Genomic DNA, 18,337 nt, shown 5'->3' with positions numbered 1-18,337 from the left:
ACGGGATTAGGAATCATTAGACACAGTCCTAAGGAGAATTAAAGGGCTTGTTCAAGGGGTAGAACATCTGCTCCTCAAATTCCTGCCTATACAACTAAGATTCCGATCAAAGAGGAGAGCGAGAAAGCCAATCTGACAGTAAACTGGAGTCATGAGGAAGTGAATGTTCTCTCGGGGAGTAACTCTGACACCAGAGGATGGCTTAGTAGCATTGCACAATTCTTTCTGTGAAGTTATTCATGGGGCAAAGTGGGAGTATATGAGTGTAAGTGAGGGGAGTGGGAAGGTGAAGATTGAGGATCCTTTTAAGTACTTTTTGCTTGGCTAGCAGAACAAGCTGGGACATGCAAGACAGATAAACACAGCTGTCTAGGGCTGTCACTTGGGGCTCATGAGCCAAGGTGTCCGGCTGTAGTGAAAAGTGCACCGGAATGTGAGTCAGAAGTCTAGAGATCCAAATCCTTGCTCTGCTAACTAGCTGTATGATGATGAGCAAGCCCTTCTGCTTCCCATCATCTTATTTTATAGAAAATCCACAGATGGGAACAGATGGCAGACTAGACAAAGCTGTTCCTGAGCCACACCACTCATATGCTGCCTGGGTAATTCTGCTGAGTACTGGTTTCCTCCATCAAATAAGGGAAATACTAACTTACAGGAATGGGACAGGGTTTCAAAACATATTTCATACTGGTACTGGAGAGATGGCCCAGTGGTTAAGCACTCTGCTCTTCCAGAAGACCTGGGTTCAATTCCCAGCATCTACATGGCTCCTTACAACCGTCTGTAATACCAGTTCCAGAGGATCTGATGCCCTCTTCTGGCTTCTGCAGGCACTGCGCTCAAGTGGTGCACATGCAGGCAAAACACCCAGATATAATATTTTTTCAATATTTAAATGTTAAGAGAATAATATTTAACTTATAGGATTGAGATAAGGATTTAAAGATATTATATGCTGCAGATAGAAAAATGGCTTAGAGATTAAGAGCACTGGCTGCTCTTGAAGAAGACTTGGACTTGGTTCCCAACACCCACATGGGCAACTTAAAACCATCTGTAACTCCAGTTCCAGGGGATCTGACACCCTCTCTGGCCTCTATAGGCAGCAAACACACACTTGCTTCATACACATACATATAGGCAAATACATATATATATATATATGTATGTATATATATATGTATGTATATGTATATAATAACATTCATTCAAAATTAAATAATAACAATATGAATAAAGGTACCTAGTAGAGACTTGAAACAAGTAGTTACTTGTATCACTTCTTAATTTCCAAAGAATAAGACTGTACTGTTACAGTGTAATCACCCCTCAATTCCCAGGAAGGAATGACTGAGCACTGCAATTAACAAAATCTACAGATGCTCAAGTCCCTCACACGCAGGTTTTCAAATTTTTTTTTTTTTTTCAGTTGACTGAATCTGTGGATATGGAACCTGCAGACACAGAAGGCTTACATGTTCAACATGTATTATCTAGTGCTGGGAACAGACCAAGGAAGTCGGAGATGTGTGGTACAACAGCAGGTTTCTATAGGATGTTGTCAGGAAACACCAAGCCAGACCACATCTTTAGGTGCTTTGAGGAAATTTAAAGAACAGATTCACAAAACCAAAAGGCTTTAATGGCATGCCAAAGTCCAACCACCATATTCAGCTGTTATTAACTAAATGAGATATTAATGCATCTTCATCAAATTTCTAATTGGCAAAAAAGAAGGACAAATCATTAATATGTTAAAAGACAGAATCAGGAACTGGGATAATGATTTAACAAATTTAAGACAATGAAATTGAATGAAATATGTAAATAGATTACATATTTCCCCTTTAAAAAATGCACTAGGTGCTGAAGAGATGGCTCAGCAGTTAAGAGCACATACTGCTCTCAGTCTTCCTGTCAGGCAGGTCACAACTCCCTGCAGCCCCAGCCCCGGGGTATCTCTGACACCCTCTTCTGGCCTCCGTGGGCTCCTCCACTCACACAAGCTTACCTGGGCACCTGTATTTCCAATATTCACTGGTCATGTGCAGTGGCTGTCACACTGGGTGGGGAATATAATACTTTCCATAGCACAAGCGGTTCTATTTGCTGGCTAACTATATATCAAGAACAGATCATCAGATTACTTGCCCTGTGGGTGTGTTCAAAGAGGGGATGCAAGACAGAGGTAAAGAAGGATGAGAGGCACCCTATGACTCGTATCAGCTTCATACAGATTCAGGCAGATACAAAAGTTACTGATGTATGACATGCACAGATTAGTATAGAAACATGTATTTTCTAGCTTAGTCTACCTAAAGCCAGTGATAGACCAGGACAACAAACATTGAGACTCTCTATCTCAATTATAGTATTATCCTCAATTAATAAGTTTAATTTCAGAAATTTTCAACTTTGTCATTTTTCATAAATAAAATTTCTGAAATTAAGTTTATTAAAAATTTTTAAAAATCAGCAAGACCTTGTCATTTAAGCATATATAAGTGAGTGAGTGAGTGTGTGTGTGTGTGTGTGTGTGTGTGTGTGTGTGTGTGTGTGTTTTCTACTTCTTTCCATTCAAAGGGTCAAGAAAAACTATGCTTTTTGAATTTTTTTATGAATTATGGAAGTAAGAATTCCATAATTCATATTTGGTCTCTAAATACCATTGCTGCAAAAAGAAAACTGAGCTTCTTAGAGAAGCACTAATTCCAAGACTCAGAAAGAAATATATCAGCAAGTCTACATTGTGCTATCTCAGAAACTAAATCAGCTTTTAAAGATATATAAATTTATGTCAACTTATAGTTAGTGGACAAATCTGGGCAATTTAGACCCAAAAGGAATGGCTGCAACTAACTGAAACTCATGAAAATGTTTAAAATTAAGTACTAGAAGTATATAAAGCCAAAGAAAAGGGAAAATAGCTGTGCCGATGTTGTAGTTATTTTTCTATAGCTGTGACAAAACACCATGACCAAAGCAAATTATAAAAGAAAAATGCTTAAATTGAGCTAACGGTTTCAGAGGGTTGGAACACGTGATGGCAGAGCACATGCACAGCAGCAGAAACAGCTGAGAGAGCACATCTTAATCCATGAGCAAGGGGCAGAGAGAGCTGACTGGGAATGACTGGGACTCTGAACTCTCACATCCATCCCGTGACACACCACTCCAACAAGGCCACATTTCTAATCCTTCCCAAACCATCTGAGGACCAAATACTCAAACATAGGAGCCTATGAGGCCATTCCCATTCATACCACCACAATCAATAAGAGGAATAACTCATTGTTACCACTCCCCTTGGGCTTAAGTGGATATAGTGAAATAATCAAGCACTGCACTTCCACTGCCTCTGAAATAAGAACTGTACTTCAGGATAACCAAACAGCATCAGTAAGTGAGAAAACCTCTTCTTTTAAAAGGAGTGCCACACCAGAACCTGGAAATAGCCTAGATGTCCCTCAACCGAAAAATGGATTAAGAAAATGTGGCACATATACACAATGGAGTACTACTCACAAAAACAATGACATCATGAAATTTGCTGGCAAATGGATGGAACTAGAAAATATCATCCTGAGTGAGGTAACCCAGATTCAGAAGGACAAACATGGTATGTACTCATAAGTGGATACTAGAAGTAAAGCAAAGGATAACCAGACTATAACCCACAGCTCCAGAGAAGCTAGCTAACAAGGAGGACCCTTAAGAGGGACACATGGATCGCTCTGAGAAAGGGAAATCGATGAGATCTCTATGAGTAAACTGGGGGTGGGGAAGACAACTGAGGGTAGGCAATGGGGGATGAGAACATAAGGGAACGACAGGGTCAAGCTGGAATAGGAATGGAGTGGGAGAGCAAGTAAAGAGATATCTTGATAGAGGAAGACATCATGGGGATAGGGAGAAACAGGGTGCTAGGGAATTTCCTAGGAATCCACAAGCATGACCCCAGCTTAGACTACTAGCAATAGTGGAGAGGGTGCCTGGACTGGCCTACTCCGGTAATCAGATTGGTGAATACCCTAACTGTCATCATAGAGCCTTCATCTAGTAATTGATGAAAACAGATGCAGAGATCCACACCTAAGCACCAGGCCAAGCTCCAGAAGTCCAGTCGAAGAGAGAGAAGAGGGATTCTATGAGCAAGGGGCATCAAGATCGTGATGGGGAAATGTAGAGACAACCAAACCAAAGTAGTGGAAACTCACAAACTGTGATTCAATAGCTGTGGAGCCTCCATGATTCTAGACTAGGCCCTCTGCACAGGAGAGACAGTTGTATAGCTTGACCTGCTTAAGGGGCCCCTGGCAGTAGAATCAGGATCCATCCCTGGTGCATGTGTGGGCTTTTTGGAGCCCAGTGCCTATGGTGGGACACCTAACACAGCCTTGGTGCAGGGGGAGGGGCTTGGACCTGCCTCAACTGAAAGTAACAGGCTCTGCTGACTCCCCATGGGAGGCCTTGCTTTGGAGGAGGTGAGAATAGGGGGTGGACTGGAGAGGGGAAGGCTGAGGGGCGGGAGGAGCGAGGAGAGGAGGATCTGTGGTTGGTGTGTAAAATTAATAGAAAATTTCTTAATAAGAAAAAAAAGAGTGCCGCTAAGTTATAGGCAAAATGACAGATTTAGAAAATCATCAAAACATAACCTTCAATGAGATCAATAATCCAGACAGCAAACATCAATGGATAATAAGTTCATCAAGAAAAATAATAGTTATTTACATGTTACCAATTTTCTTCCACAAAGTTTCTGTTAAGTGAAGTATAAAAATTATTTTTCAAAAAAAAATTATTTTTCAAAGAATAAATAAATAAATCATTTTTTAAAAAGTTTATGTGTGGTCTGCCTGCATTACATTTGAGCCAGACATGGTAGTGCATGCCTTTAATCCCAATACTTGGAAGGCAGAGGAAGGCAGATCTCTGTTAGACCAGGCCAGCCTGGTCAACAAAGTGAGTTCCAAGACAGCCAGGGCTACACAGAGAAACCAAAACAAGCAAACAAACAAACAAAAAATCACTTAAAATGAAGAGATTCCTTCATTAGTATCAGTAATACCAATTTAATTTAGGAATCTATCTAAATTTTCTAGCCACTAACACTAAAGCAAAATGACAGTACATGACACTCAGTGTGCTATAGAATGAAGTGTAATCAAGCCTTTACTCTTCTCTAAAAAACACTGGGTAGTAGACAAAGGGGTAACAGAATACCACAAGGAGGCAAAATGCTATAAGCCCATTTATAGTCAAAAAAGAAAGCCGCTAATGGAAATACCACGTTAAGCCCTTTTGGTACAATGCTAACTGACCAACAAGCAGTATGGACCACTGCTTGAATACTGGCCTGATGTATACAATAAACAAAAACACATTATAAGCTGGGCAGTGGTGGCACATACTTTAATCTCGGCACCCAGGAGGCAAAGGCAGGAGGATTTCTGTGAGTTCAAGGCCAGCCTGGTCTACACAGTGAGTTCCAAGACAGCCAGGGCTACATGGAAAGACTCTCTCTAAAAACCAAAACACTACCACATTATACAGCATTATTTACTGGAATATTTTAAAGTAAAGCAAGGAACAAGTTCTAAATAGAAGCATGTTTTTAAAAAATGATAGAAAATGCCTTTAAAACAGAGGTCAAGGTCCAGAAGATGGCTCAGTGGGTAAAGGTGACTCCTGCCAAGCCTGAAGATCTGTGCTAGATTCCCCAGGACCACAAGATGAAAGTTGTCCTCGTTCTTCACGTGGCACCATGGCACATGCATCTACACACAGAACACATGCACACACACACACACATATATATGGAGGGGTGTGTGTGTGTGTGTGTGTGTGTGTGTGTGTGTGTGTGTGTGTGTGTGTGAAGGAAGCTAAGGAAAAGAAATGTATGATTTTATTTTCATTTAATAATGAAATTCAAATGACAACAGCACTATTAGCTCCAAATATGAAAAGAAAAAAAAATATGGAGCTATTAATACATACCACTCACAAGGCTGAAGGGATCGAAAAGCCTTGAAAGAAGCATCCATTCCAGCAAAATCCCAAAATTTAACATCGTAGTCATATCCTCCAGTGACCAAGCGGGCACCTGAGGGATCCAAACCCAAAGCAGAAACCTGTTCAAAACAAGCAAACAAATGAATGGCAGAAGACAAGTTACTATCCCAACCCCATTTCCAGTCTCCACCCCACCTCTATCAGAGAGGCACTGCACGCATGCACCATGAGCCAGTGCTACTTCTGAAAGGCAGTGATGGACAGCATCCTCCATGTTATTTGACTTTATTGTAAATGTTATTTATCTCAAAATAAAAAATATTTATGTGTGTGTGTGGGATGTTGGTATTTGTGTGTGCGTGTGCGTGTGTGTGTGTGTGTGTGTGTGTGTGTGTGTGTGCTGCACATGTGTACATGTGCATGTGTGTTGGAAACAAGCAGATTCCTGGAGTTTACTGGCCAACCACCCTAGCCAAATCGATGGTTCCAGGTTTAGTAAGAGAAGATAAAGAGCAACTAAGGAAGTTGATGTCAGTCCCTGGCTTCTATGTGTACACATACCTGTACATGTGCAGACCATGTAAACCAACTCATTCATTCTCATTCTCTCCCTCTCTCTCAAAGCTTATATAACTCAGATCGGTGTGGTGCACACACCTTTATTTCCTGCTCTCAGGAGGCAGAGGCAAGCAGACCTCTGTGAGTTCCTGGACAGCCAGAGCTACATAATAAGACCCTATCACTGTCTCAAAGAACAACAACAAACAGAGAAAAATTTTAGGGAGGGCAAAATGACAAGATGATGAAGGTTTGTTATTGAGACTTTTTTCAAGGTAGCCATGGTGTTTTGTTCTAGATGAGCTGTTTTCTTGTTTCAGAGGTTGGGGATTGGTTTTGGGGGGTACTTGGGGTTTTTTGTTTTGTTTTGGGGCTTTTGTTTTGTTTTTTGTTTTGTTTTGTTTTTGTTTTTTGATACAGGGTTTCTCAGTGTAGCCTTGACTTTCTTGGAACTAGCTCTGTAGACCAGGCTGGCCTCAAACTCAAAGATCCGCATGCCTCTGCCTTCCGAGTGCTGGGATTAAAGGCTTGTGCCACTACTGCCCGGCTTTTTGTTTTGAGACAAGGTCTCAATAGGTAGACCTAACTGGAACTCAACCTGACATGTTCCTCCTGCCCCTGCCGCCAGTGTGCCAGGATTGCAGGCATGAACTCCCATGCCTGGACTCACAATGATGCTGTAAGAGCTAGCATTCAGACATAGCAGGATCGATGTCAATGCTATAAACATTGCTCCACATAAACCAAAGGGTATGAAAAGTCTGTAAAACAAAACTCAGGCGGGACAAAGTAATCTGCCCCAGATAGAGAATGTGTCCCCTTACACAGACCAAACTAATCCTCAATCCCTGTGTTCCCAAGAGTTGAAGAACACAGAACGTTTAACCATTTCTCCAATGTGTTTTAATCACATTGAAAGAAAATAGAGACTCACAGAAGTGTCAGTATAATTCTACAGATGCTTATTGTAAACATATTATTGAAGAAATAATTACCTTAATTGACATAAAATGCAGAAATAGGTATCAAACTATTGTGGATAATGGTTTAGACTTTTCTGACCAAGAAATAAATTATCTTAAGCTTTCTATTTTAGCTTACTACATAAAATAATAGATCATGTCCTACTCCTGCCCGCAGGCTATCTTTTATTTATCTTCTTGAGATTACAATATAATTATAACATGTCTCCCTCCCCAGTCTCCTTCAGATCCTCAGCCTTTCTTCACTAACTGCTATTGCATGCATATACATCTATGTATATCCAAACGTCTTTCCCTCCAGCCTGAGAACAGACTCTAGCATCCTCATCTTCAGTTCTCTCCCTCACACTTAGAGCACTCACCACTTGCTCAGTCTTAAGCTTTAGATGTGAATCCAGAATCAGCCTATTTATTTGACCTGGCAGTATGCTAACTGTAAAAATGTTTGAATACTTGACAATTTTTCTTATGATTATAGAAAAATATTAAAAATACAGTTTTAATTTAAATTGGTTAAAAATCATGCTCAAGGAACATTTAATAAAGAATTTTTCAACTCAATATAAACCATTGATCTTATATTTTTAATTCAAACTTTAAAAGAAACCCCTACAAAATTCCCATTTTTAAATATTTCAGTCTGTGAGGTGACCAAAAACATCCACCTTTACTATCACCATCAGCAGTGTATTGAAGCAATTATTTAAAAATAGATATACATTATAGAGAAACGCATAAGCATGATATACTATGAACACTGGGAAAAAAAGAAAATCTAAAAGCTATAGCCTAACCTTCCACTCTTAAAAACTATCAAAAGAAAAGCAAGTAAATCCAAATAGAAGCAGAAAGAAGGAATTAGAAAGTTCAGAGTTGTCTTAGTTAGGGTTTTCTATTGCTGTGAAGAGACAACATGACCACAGCAACTCTTTTTTTGTTTGTTTGTTTTGGTTTTGGTTTTTTGGCTTTTTTGAGACAGGATTGCTCTGTGTAGTTTTGGTGCTGGTCCTAGATCTGGCACTGTAGACCAGGCTGGCCTCAAACTCACAGAGATCCACTTGCCTCTGCCTCCCCAGTGCTGGGATTAAAGGCGTGCGCCACCACCGCCCAGCGACCACAGCAACTCTTATAAAGAAAACATTTAATTAATTAAAAACATGAATTTAACTCTTTTAAAGAAAACATTTAATTAATTACAGTTTAAGAGGCTCAGTCCATTGCCATCACAATGGTGGCACACATGCTGCCATGGTTCTGAAGCTGAGGGTGTTACCCTGGCAAGCAGCAGGAAGTCGACTGACATCACACTGAGGGAAGCGTGAGCAAAAAAGACCTCAAAGCCCGCCCCACAGTGACGCACTTCCTCCAACAAGGCCACACCTCCTAAGAGTGCCAGTCCCTTTGGGGGCCATTTTCTTCCAAACCACCACGGGAGTGGAAAGTGAAACAGAGCTCTGTAAACACAGAAAAATTCACAGAACTAGAAAAGTTGGTCTTGTGAATTTTTCAGTGAAAATGAGAAACCTTTACTGGAGTAGCAAAAAAGAAAGAGTTACTAATATTAGGACTGAAAGAAAGAATTCACTATCTGGGACTGGAGAGATGGGTCAGCAGTTAAAAGCACTGACTACACGTCTATAGGACCCACATGCATACCTGATACCCAAGGAGGAGGACCAGAAATGGGCGTTGAATCCACTAGAACTGGAGTGACAGAAGGTTGTGAGCTGCCATGTGGGTGCGGGAATTGGACCCAGGCCTGCTGAGGCATCTTCCCAGCCCCATGGTATTTTTTAAGCATATGTTAATACGAAGAAAATAAAGGCAGAGATTCTCAAATATTTGGGGGAAACTTCTGACTCCTAAAAATCTGTCCAGACCATTTAGGTTCCGACCATAAAGTATTTTTTAATGTAACATTTGTGTATATTGATATTAACCACCAGAAATGAGGATATTTCATTTCATTTAAAATGACATTAAACTGATTATATATAACAAATACATGTATGAAAACAATCTTTACAAGTGAAAAGTTTCTGTGTCATGAGTGATACTACTTTAAGATTCCTATCTATTAATTTTCCCATTTCTGGATCTACCTCTGTTGAATGTTTTCTTCTTATGTGCCATACATCTAAAAATAAATGGTAGTTTCAGTGAAATGGGAAGGTGTTTTTAACACTTTCATTGCATGTGCACACTTTGCTTACTCAACCACCATTTTTAGTAATTTTGCAATAACACACAGTGATTTCACCTACATAGCAAGTATTTCTATTATTAGGCTTTAAGTGACATAAGTAGTTAAATAATATGAAAAAACAATATCATTAACATAATCTTAGAGCAACACAGAAACCATTTAAAGTGTATTTTTTATCTCAGCATTCATCTGCAAAGTGAACAAATTCATGGCTTTCACTGGTATGGGAATAAAGCTAAGGACAATGGGAAATTTTCCCAAGCTACTAAAAGCAAAACTATTATTTGAATGTCTTATAATTTTGCTGTATCCCAGGAAAAGAGGTTCTTAATGCCAACAATAACACTGACAGTAAGTGGTCCCCATGAAAATGAAAGGCATGGCTATTTTGATTGACCGAGAAAGTCACCTTTCTACTTCCGTGATGTCTGCACCTTTCATGACATCAGCCGGCCTTAGAATGGTCTTAGGTTTGTTAATATATTATTAGCTGACTGTTCCAGGAAAGCTTTTTTCTGAAAAAGAGAACAAAAACATTTTAAACTTACCGTTTTAGTGCCATGCTTCAGTGTTATCTCGTGCGAATCAGGAATCCTTTGGACAGGGTTCTGAAACAGGAAGGTTCCATTACATCAGTGAGTAAAATAATGTACATGTGCACCTACACAGCACATCAAAGGGGTGCACTGCTGTGTGCTACTGGTGCCCAGAGACTAAGTAAGACAAACACTCTACCAGAGCACAGCTATTTCCCAGCCCTTCTTTTTCTTCCCTTTGAAAGCCTGAAAAGACTTTTACTAATTGTTTAGTGTGTGTGCGTGCATATGTGTGCGTGTCCATATGTGTGCCATGGAGATACTCATGTATAATATACAACTTGTCCTCTGTTCCTTCCTTCCACCATGTGGGTCACAGGGATGGAATTCAAATCATTGCGCTTGGAAACAAGTGCCTTTACCCACCGAGCCATCTCACCGGCCCCTTTCTCAATCCTTTTGTAAATTTTCTGGCAAGATTTTCTAAGTTGCTCAGACTAGCCTTGAACTTGCTGTGTAGCCCAAAAAGGCTCTGAACTTACAAACTTTCTGCCTTCCTCACGAGTGGCTGGGGATTACAAACATGAGCCACTAGCCACAGTGAAATAAAGACAAACAGAATCTGTGTGTGTGTGTGTGTGTGTGTGTGTGTGTGTGTGTGTGTGTGTGTGTGTGTTTTCACCACAAAGCCTTAGAAGAAAATGGGGAGGAGGAGGAGCTGGAGAGATGGCTCAGCAGTAAGAGCACCCAGCATCCACATGGCGGTTCACAACCACTTTACAACTCCAGTTCCAGGAGATCCAACACCCTCTTCTGGAATCCATGGGCTTCTACACACATGTGGTACACACATACTCACCTAGGCACACACATTCACATAAAAATAATAAATAAATCTTTCTTTTATTGTCTAGACATACTATAATTCCTCTATTTCTGCTTATAAATGATTGGAGCATTCTTTTTGTTCGTTTGTTTTTTGAGACAGGATTTCTCTGTGTAGCTTTGGATGTAGACCAGGCTGGCCTCAAACTCACAGAGATCTGCCTGCATCTGCCTCCTGAGTTCTGGGATTAAAGGCATGCACACCACTTTCCAGCTATAATTATAATTTAATATAAAAAAATGACAGAAGTGTGGAGAGATTAAGTGAGAGATAGCAGAGAAGGATACATAAATAAGATGTCAGAGTTTACAATAAACATTTGATTATGGGTCTTCATTACTTAATCAAATCTTCATTTTTTCCTACTTTCAATCTTTCTCCTGCTATGACTCTTTTCCTCAGCATGTCAACAGGTAAGTATTTCCCATACACTAGGCCTTCAAGCTGCACGGAAAGAGGAGAGTAAGCCTATCTCATGCACACCTCAGCCCAGGCCCTATACCAGTGTATTGCAAATGGGGGATAGGGCATACAGTTGAGGACAAACACAACAAAACAAACAAAAACTCTATCAATTTAATGTACATGTACTGCCTAATGTTTACCTTTTCCTCTACAACTAAGTTTTTCCCACAGTATGGTTTCACCCAGTTCCCTTCCATCTGCCCTACCACTTGGAAGCTGTCATTTTATTCCTAGTGCCTGGCACAGATCTGGGCACACAGAAGCACTGAGTAAATAGTTCTTGAATGAATAAGCAAGTCACTGTAAATGCCCCAGACTTAGCCTGCTCATCTGGCTTTCCAACGGCATTGTGACTACCCATCTCCCCATTTTGAAACTGCCTTTTCCTGAGCGAAAACACCCCAGATAAAAAGGCCAAGAAAGCTGGGTGGTGGTGGCGCATGGCTTTAATCCCAGCACTCGGGAGGCAGAGCCAGGCGGATCTCTGTGAGTTCGTATGTAGATCTAGTTCTGCCACTTGTTAATCACGTCATTAACTTAGGTGGTAACTCTCACTGTCCTCACTGGAAAGCTCTGGATAAGTGTATAGTTTGCTATGAAAGTGTGGTACAAAGCTCTTCATACAGAACGTAACACACAGAAGAGCTCAATCAGCAATGGCCACTATTCATTCTAAGCCTTCTATCTCTCTGGTTATAACATCTTCCTCTTTTTCTAGGCTTAGCTTCCTATTTAACTCTGATTCCTTAAAGATTCAACTCAAACATCACTGGCTCCTGGAAGGATTTCACAACACTTCATATTCTGGGTTAAATAGCACTTCTATGCCATCTCATGACAATCTTTCTTACCTCAGGCACTAATGTCATGTGACACTGTAAAGCTACCTCACCCCTCCCAACTGCTCTCTAACCAAACTGCAAAATGTTAATCTCTTAAAGTTACGTATACTATATTATCTCACTCTGGATCCTCATGCCCAAAACAGCTAACATATGGAAACACATAAAAGTTTTGGGAATGAATAAATAACCCACTATCTTGATGATCAGGTTAGACAGTAATTTTTCATCTAAGTCAAACTTTGGGATTGATGGTTATGACCATAAATAGAAGCAGGCACTACCCCATCAGGTCAGTCCAATGAGAGGCAGCAGACAAGAGTTCCCCAAGAGTGAAAACCTTGTACGAAAATGATTACACCACAACTCAATTCAGGATGAACAGCAGAAAACAGCTATAGTCTACTGCTGCAACAGATTACTAACAGATTAGGAACCAGAAGGGAGTTGAACGAACACAAATAAACAACTGGGGGATTTTCAGTTTATTTCAAAACAAAGACAATGTATTTCAAGGCTTTATATTTTCTGATAAGTGTTACACACAACCTATTTCAGAGACGAAACTATTCCAACACAAATTCAAAAACAATTAAAAGGTCCAACAAATGGGTTCTGGGCTCTCCCTCCACTGGGAATTATATAGGACACTGCTATATCAGGCCGTATGTTTAAGCAACAGTTAGAGAGGAAACTATTGTAACCCTTATCTCATTTTATAACTAATTACTTAAAAGAAGAAACTATTACAGTCTGCCTTTAATTTCTTAACTAATTACTTTTTAATCATTCAGAAATTAGAAATACCATCGCAAAACGAAAAAGCTGGTATGAGAATTATTTCGTTTAATTCAATACAGAATGTGCCTATATATAGACAATTTCTAACACTTCAGCAAAAAAAACTCAGACCACAGAACTTCATATTTACATTAGGAGTGAATTAAAAGTGTTGTTTACATTTAAAACCAAAGTTTTACTGGAAATCGTGGAGGGCATAACTCATAAAAATCCCATATAATTGGCAGAACTTAATGATCTAAAATAGTAGCAATCCATCTTTTTGGAGCGTATCACTTAGTGAGTGTACTTTTTCCAGAACTTTTTACTAATGACTTTGAAATATGGCTTAGTGTGAAATTCACAAGTACAATAAAATATTTTCAAGATTTTGCTGCCAAGGAACATCATAGACTAAATGACTTTAGTGAAGTAATTTATAACAAGAACTCATAACAAAAGCTACAATGGTAATGGAAAAAGGAGATACTCCTCTTGTCTTGGATTGCTTTAATACTGCCTGAAAGGTATTTCCCAGGCTCTTTGGTCTGTCTCAAATAACAACAGTAAGCACATTCAGGCTAACCATACGAAGAACATCCTACAGTGTTTTCAAAGCTTTGCAAATCATAGTCATTCCGGTGAAAAGTCAAGAGTTAAGAAAGCTGTACATGTTTGTTACTAATAGCTGTAACAAAAAGACTACCTGGAAACAAATCAGAATTAAAGCAAACTCTAGCCTATCTCTGAGGAGCCGATAAAACTGACTTAGCATTCCTACATTCCACTGTTAGTCTTACCTTCACTTTACAAACACCTACATTATACACCAAGTGTGAAAGTGATAAGCAGAAGTCCAGTGAGAAAGCTTCTGCTCACTACAGAATATCAGGCCAATGAGACAGAACGGAGAGGTAAATGAAAGGGCTGCAGATACAGAGAGTTCACAGCATGGAACGGTGCTCCATTCATTATGCCTGAGGAAGCAGGGGCAGCTTACAGAACGGGCATCTGAGATGTCTTTAGAAATATGGAGAAGTTCTCTTCAAAATGTGGAAGGATTCTAGGACAGAATTCTATGACTCTGACACTTCTAAAGTTTGAAATCTGTTCCTAACTTACTTAAATCAATGAAGAGAAAAAAGAGTAATAGTGGTTCTATTTATGCTGGGCAGTGGTGGCGCACGCCTTTAATCCCAGCACTCAGGAGGCAGAGGCAGGCGGATCTCTGTGAGTTCAAGGCCAGCCTGGTCTACAGAGCAAGATCCAGGACAGGCACCAAAACTACAGAGAAAAACCCTGTCTCGAAAACAACAACAACAACAACAAAAAAAAAAAATAGTGGTTCTTTTCATAAATCATACTTGGGTGGCAGTGATACACGACCTTAATCCCAGGCAGGCAGATTATCTATGAGTTCGAGGCCAGCCTGGTCTACTGAGCAAGTTCCAGGACAGCCAGTACTACACAGAGAAACCCTGTTTTGAAAATACCAAAAAGTAAAAAATAAAAATAATAAATCATACATATTTGAATGGATAATATCCAGAGTGTGTGTGGTTTTTTTTTTTAACTCTACATCGCAACAACAAAACAACACAACTTAAAACACTGTTGCTCAGTGGCAGAGAACTTATTTTGTGTATATATAAACCTGGGTTCAAGAGTCAGAATCATTAACATGAATGAATGAATGAATGAATGAATGAAAGAAACTGAGGCAAAAGACTTGAATAGGACATTTCTCCAAAGATAACCAAATGGCCAATAAGCTCATAAAAAGAAAAAAATGCAATACTGGTAATGACTCAAAAACCACAAACCTATCTAGGTGTAATGGCATATGCCTTTTATCCCAGCTCTCCCAAGGCAGAGACAAGTGCATCTCTGAGTTCCCGGGAAGCCTAGTCTATACTGAGTTCTGGGCAAGCTATAACTGTACAATTAGACCCTGTGTCAAAAAACAAACAAACAACAAATCTGAGATGGCTCAGTGAAAAAGCACTTAATGCACACACCTGACGTCCTGGATTTGAACCCCTAGAACCATGTCCAAAGAAGAAGGAAGCAGGGAGAGATGGCTCTGCAGTTAAAAAGCACTTACTGCTCTTACAGAGGACCCAAGTTTGTTTCCCAGGACCCAAATACAGTAGCTCACAATAGCCTTTAACTCCATCTTCAGAGGATCCAACACCCTCTTCTGGCCTCTTCAAGCATCTATACTCGGGTGTACATGCACCCCACACAGATACACATGCATACACAACTAAAAATTAAAAATGAATGATGCATCTGTAATTCCAGCACTCCTACAATGAGATGGGAGGTGAAGACAGGAGAATTGCCTGGAGGCTCTCAGGAAACTGGCCTAGAGTGCGCTGCACAGGAGAAACAAAAGAGATCCTGCCTTAACACAGTAGAACAAGAGAAATGACTACTGAATGTTGTCCTCAGACCTCCACAAACATACCATGGCACATATATTATTCTCCTCAAAACACACACACACACACACACACACACACACACACACACACACACACACACACACCTATGTGTGTGAGGGTATGTGCACACGAGTGTAGGTGCCCTGGAGATCAGAAATCACCTGGAGCTCAAGTTATAGGAAGTTGTGAGCTACCTAATGTGAGTGTTGGAAACTGAACTTGGGACCTCTAGAAGAACATTACCCACTCTTAAATGATGATCCATCTCTCTACCCAACACAAACAAACTTTTGAAAAATACATATCAAGGGGCTGGAGAGATGGCTCAGAGGTTAAGAGCACTGACTGCTCTTCCAGAGGTCTTGAGTTCAATTCCCAGCACCCACATGGTGGCTCACAACCATCTGTAATGAGATCTGGCGCCCTCTTCTGTATACATAATAAACAAATAAATAAACAAACATATCAAGATACAAATAGCTATCATGTGGGGAGCAAATGAAGCCCTAGGTGAATGCGCATTGTTGACATGACAATCTATGTCAAGGATGCCAATGCCGCAGACCCATAGGAATGGCAAAGGGTTCCCCTGAGCTGAGAACGGATCAATTTCAGCCAGAACTGGTATATATGTGCAAACATAGCAACAGCAGCTTCCTCATGACAGATGACTGCAGCCGGAGACTGTGCTCCTACAGAGACTCCCCACCAAGATGCACCCCTCATCTGTTCCAAGTGCACTGACTTCCCGGGCTGCTGCAGGTACACGTCCACCTGAGCACACAGCCCACCCATCCCTGTGCCTGCCATTTCTTCAGTCCCTGCCACTGGTCAGCCCAAAGCGGGGCAGGTAGCAGCAATATCACCTCGAACTGCTAAAAGTATGTATTTCTCAGCCACTCTGAAATGTATTCCATAACTTCTCAGATGGAACAAAGATTGCATATAGGTGCCATGGATTTCCATGCTCTGCTTCTCCTGCTGCCACAGATTTTTTGGCTGAGACAATATGCCCTACCATCTTACCCTAGCTTTCTATTCCAAACAAAGTACTTCCAGACATTTAAAACCTTTGTAGTTAAAGTACATCAACAAAGTGACGAGAGCCAGACACACTGGAAGGAACGAATCAATCACATTCCGAAACCGAACAGAGTGCACACCTATAATCCAGCACTCGGGAAGCTGAAGCTGCAGGATCTCAAGTTCAAGACCTCCTGCCTGAGCGACCCAGAAGTCCCGTTTGCTCCTCACCACCATCACCGAAGGAAGAAAGGGGAGACAGAGAGCCCACGGAACTAAGTATTTATGGGGCTGCCAAAATGGCTCAGCAGGTAAAGGCACTTGCCATCAAGCTTGATGACCTGGACCCCAGGACCAACATGGAAGAAGAAAATCAACTCTGCAACTTGTCCTCTGCTATGGAGCACATGTGGGTACACAGTAATGTACGTGTGCACACAATAAATAAACATAAATGTAATAAAAGAGAAAACATTTTCAAATCATGTATTTGATATGAGACTTATGCCCACATATATAAAGAACCCTTATAGTTCAACAATAAAAAGATTATTAACTAAAGAATGGGCAAAATATCTGAATACCATATTTCTCTAAAAAAGATAGTACAATGATCAGTAATAGTATGAAAAGATGTTCAGCACCATGTTTCAGCAGAAAAATTAAAATCAAGACCAAACTAGAATAGTACTTTGCACATACTGAAATGGTTAAAATAAGGAAGACTAATTAATAAGCAGTGGCAAGGACGTGGATCAGCTGAACCTCTACTGACCGCTGGGAAATACTAAGTGACTAAAGCCACTTTGAAAAAGAAATTCACAGCTCCTCAAAGTTTTACAAACATAATTACCATTTGCCATGCAATCTCACTTGAAGACACACCTCTCTCCAAAAGAAAATACAGACCCATACAAAAACTTGTGGATATAAAATGCTAAGAACAGCATTACTCAAAGTAGCCAACAAAATTTAAACAAGAAAATGTCTATCAAATGATGAATGGAGAAATGGGGCTCATTAGGTAATGGAATATTCTGTGGGAATTAAAAACTAATCAAGTATTGATTCTTGCTACAACACAGACGAGCATGAAAACACGAGGCTAGGCAAAAGACGCCACACGAAAGACCACATGCTGGAGGATTCATTCCTATGAGAACAGACGTCCAGACAGGGACATCTGTGGACACGGAAAGCAGACAAGCAGCTCCTCGAGACTGAAGGTAGGGTTGGGGGAGGATAAGGAACAAAAGCTAAAGATCGTAGAGTTACCTTTGAGGGTATAAAAATGCTTTAGAACCAGATAATGAAGGGCTGGAGAGATGGCTCGGTGCTTAAGAGCACATGCTGCTCTTCCAGAGGATCCGAGTTCAGTTCCAGCACCTATGTCAGGTTCTTCCCAACTGCCCCGTAACTCCAGCTTCAGGAAATCTGACACCCCTGCAGCCACATGTACATACTCACACCCAAATACACACACACACATACACGTATTTTAAAATAATAATCACTTTAATTAAAACATTTTAAAGAAGAAAATAACAGATGTGAAGATTATACAGTCCACTGGATATACTAAATACTACCAGATAA

General features: G+C 40.3%; 1 protein-coding gene across 3 annotated transcripts in view; it reads right to left on the bottom strand.

The window, feature by feature from the left end:
- Nucleotides 1-18,337, bottom strand: part of Wdr70 (WD repeat domain 70) — a 237,096-nt gene that overhangs the window by 177,218 nt on the left and 41,541 nt on the right. For all 3 annotated transcript variants that reach the window (XM_052743179.1, XM_052743178.1, XM_052743177.1), the window contains exons 7-8: nt 10,311-10,370; nt 6,001-6,134 (exon numbers count right to left, since the gene is read on the bottom strand). In XM_052743179.1, the coding sequence (XP_052599139.1) occupies nt 6,001-6,134; nt 10,311-10,370 (194 nt within the window). The remainder of the gene's footprint in view (nt 1-6,000; nt 6,135-10,310; nt 10,371-18,337) is intronic.

This window comes from Peromyscus californicus, unplaced genomic scaffold, assembly GCF_007827085.1.
Source record: "Peromyscus californicus insignis strain IS unplaced genomic scaffold, ASM782708v3 Scaffold_18__1_contigs__length_77618521, whole genome shotgun sequence".
NCBI classification, from domain to species: domain Eukaryota; kingdom Metazoa; phylum Chordata; class Mammalia; order Rodentia; family Cricetidae; genus Peromyscus; species Peromyscus californicus.
This window is presented reverse-complemented; position numbering and strand designations above follow the sequence as displayed.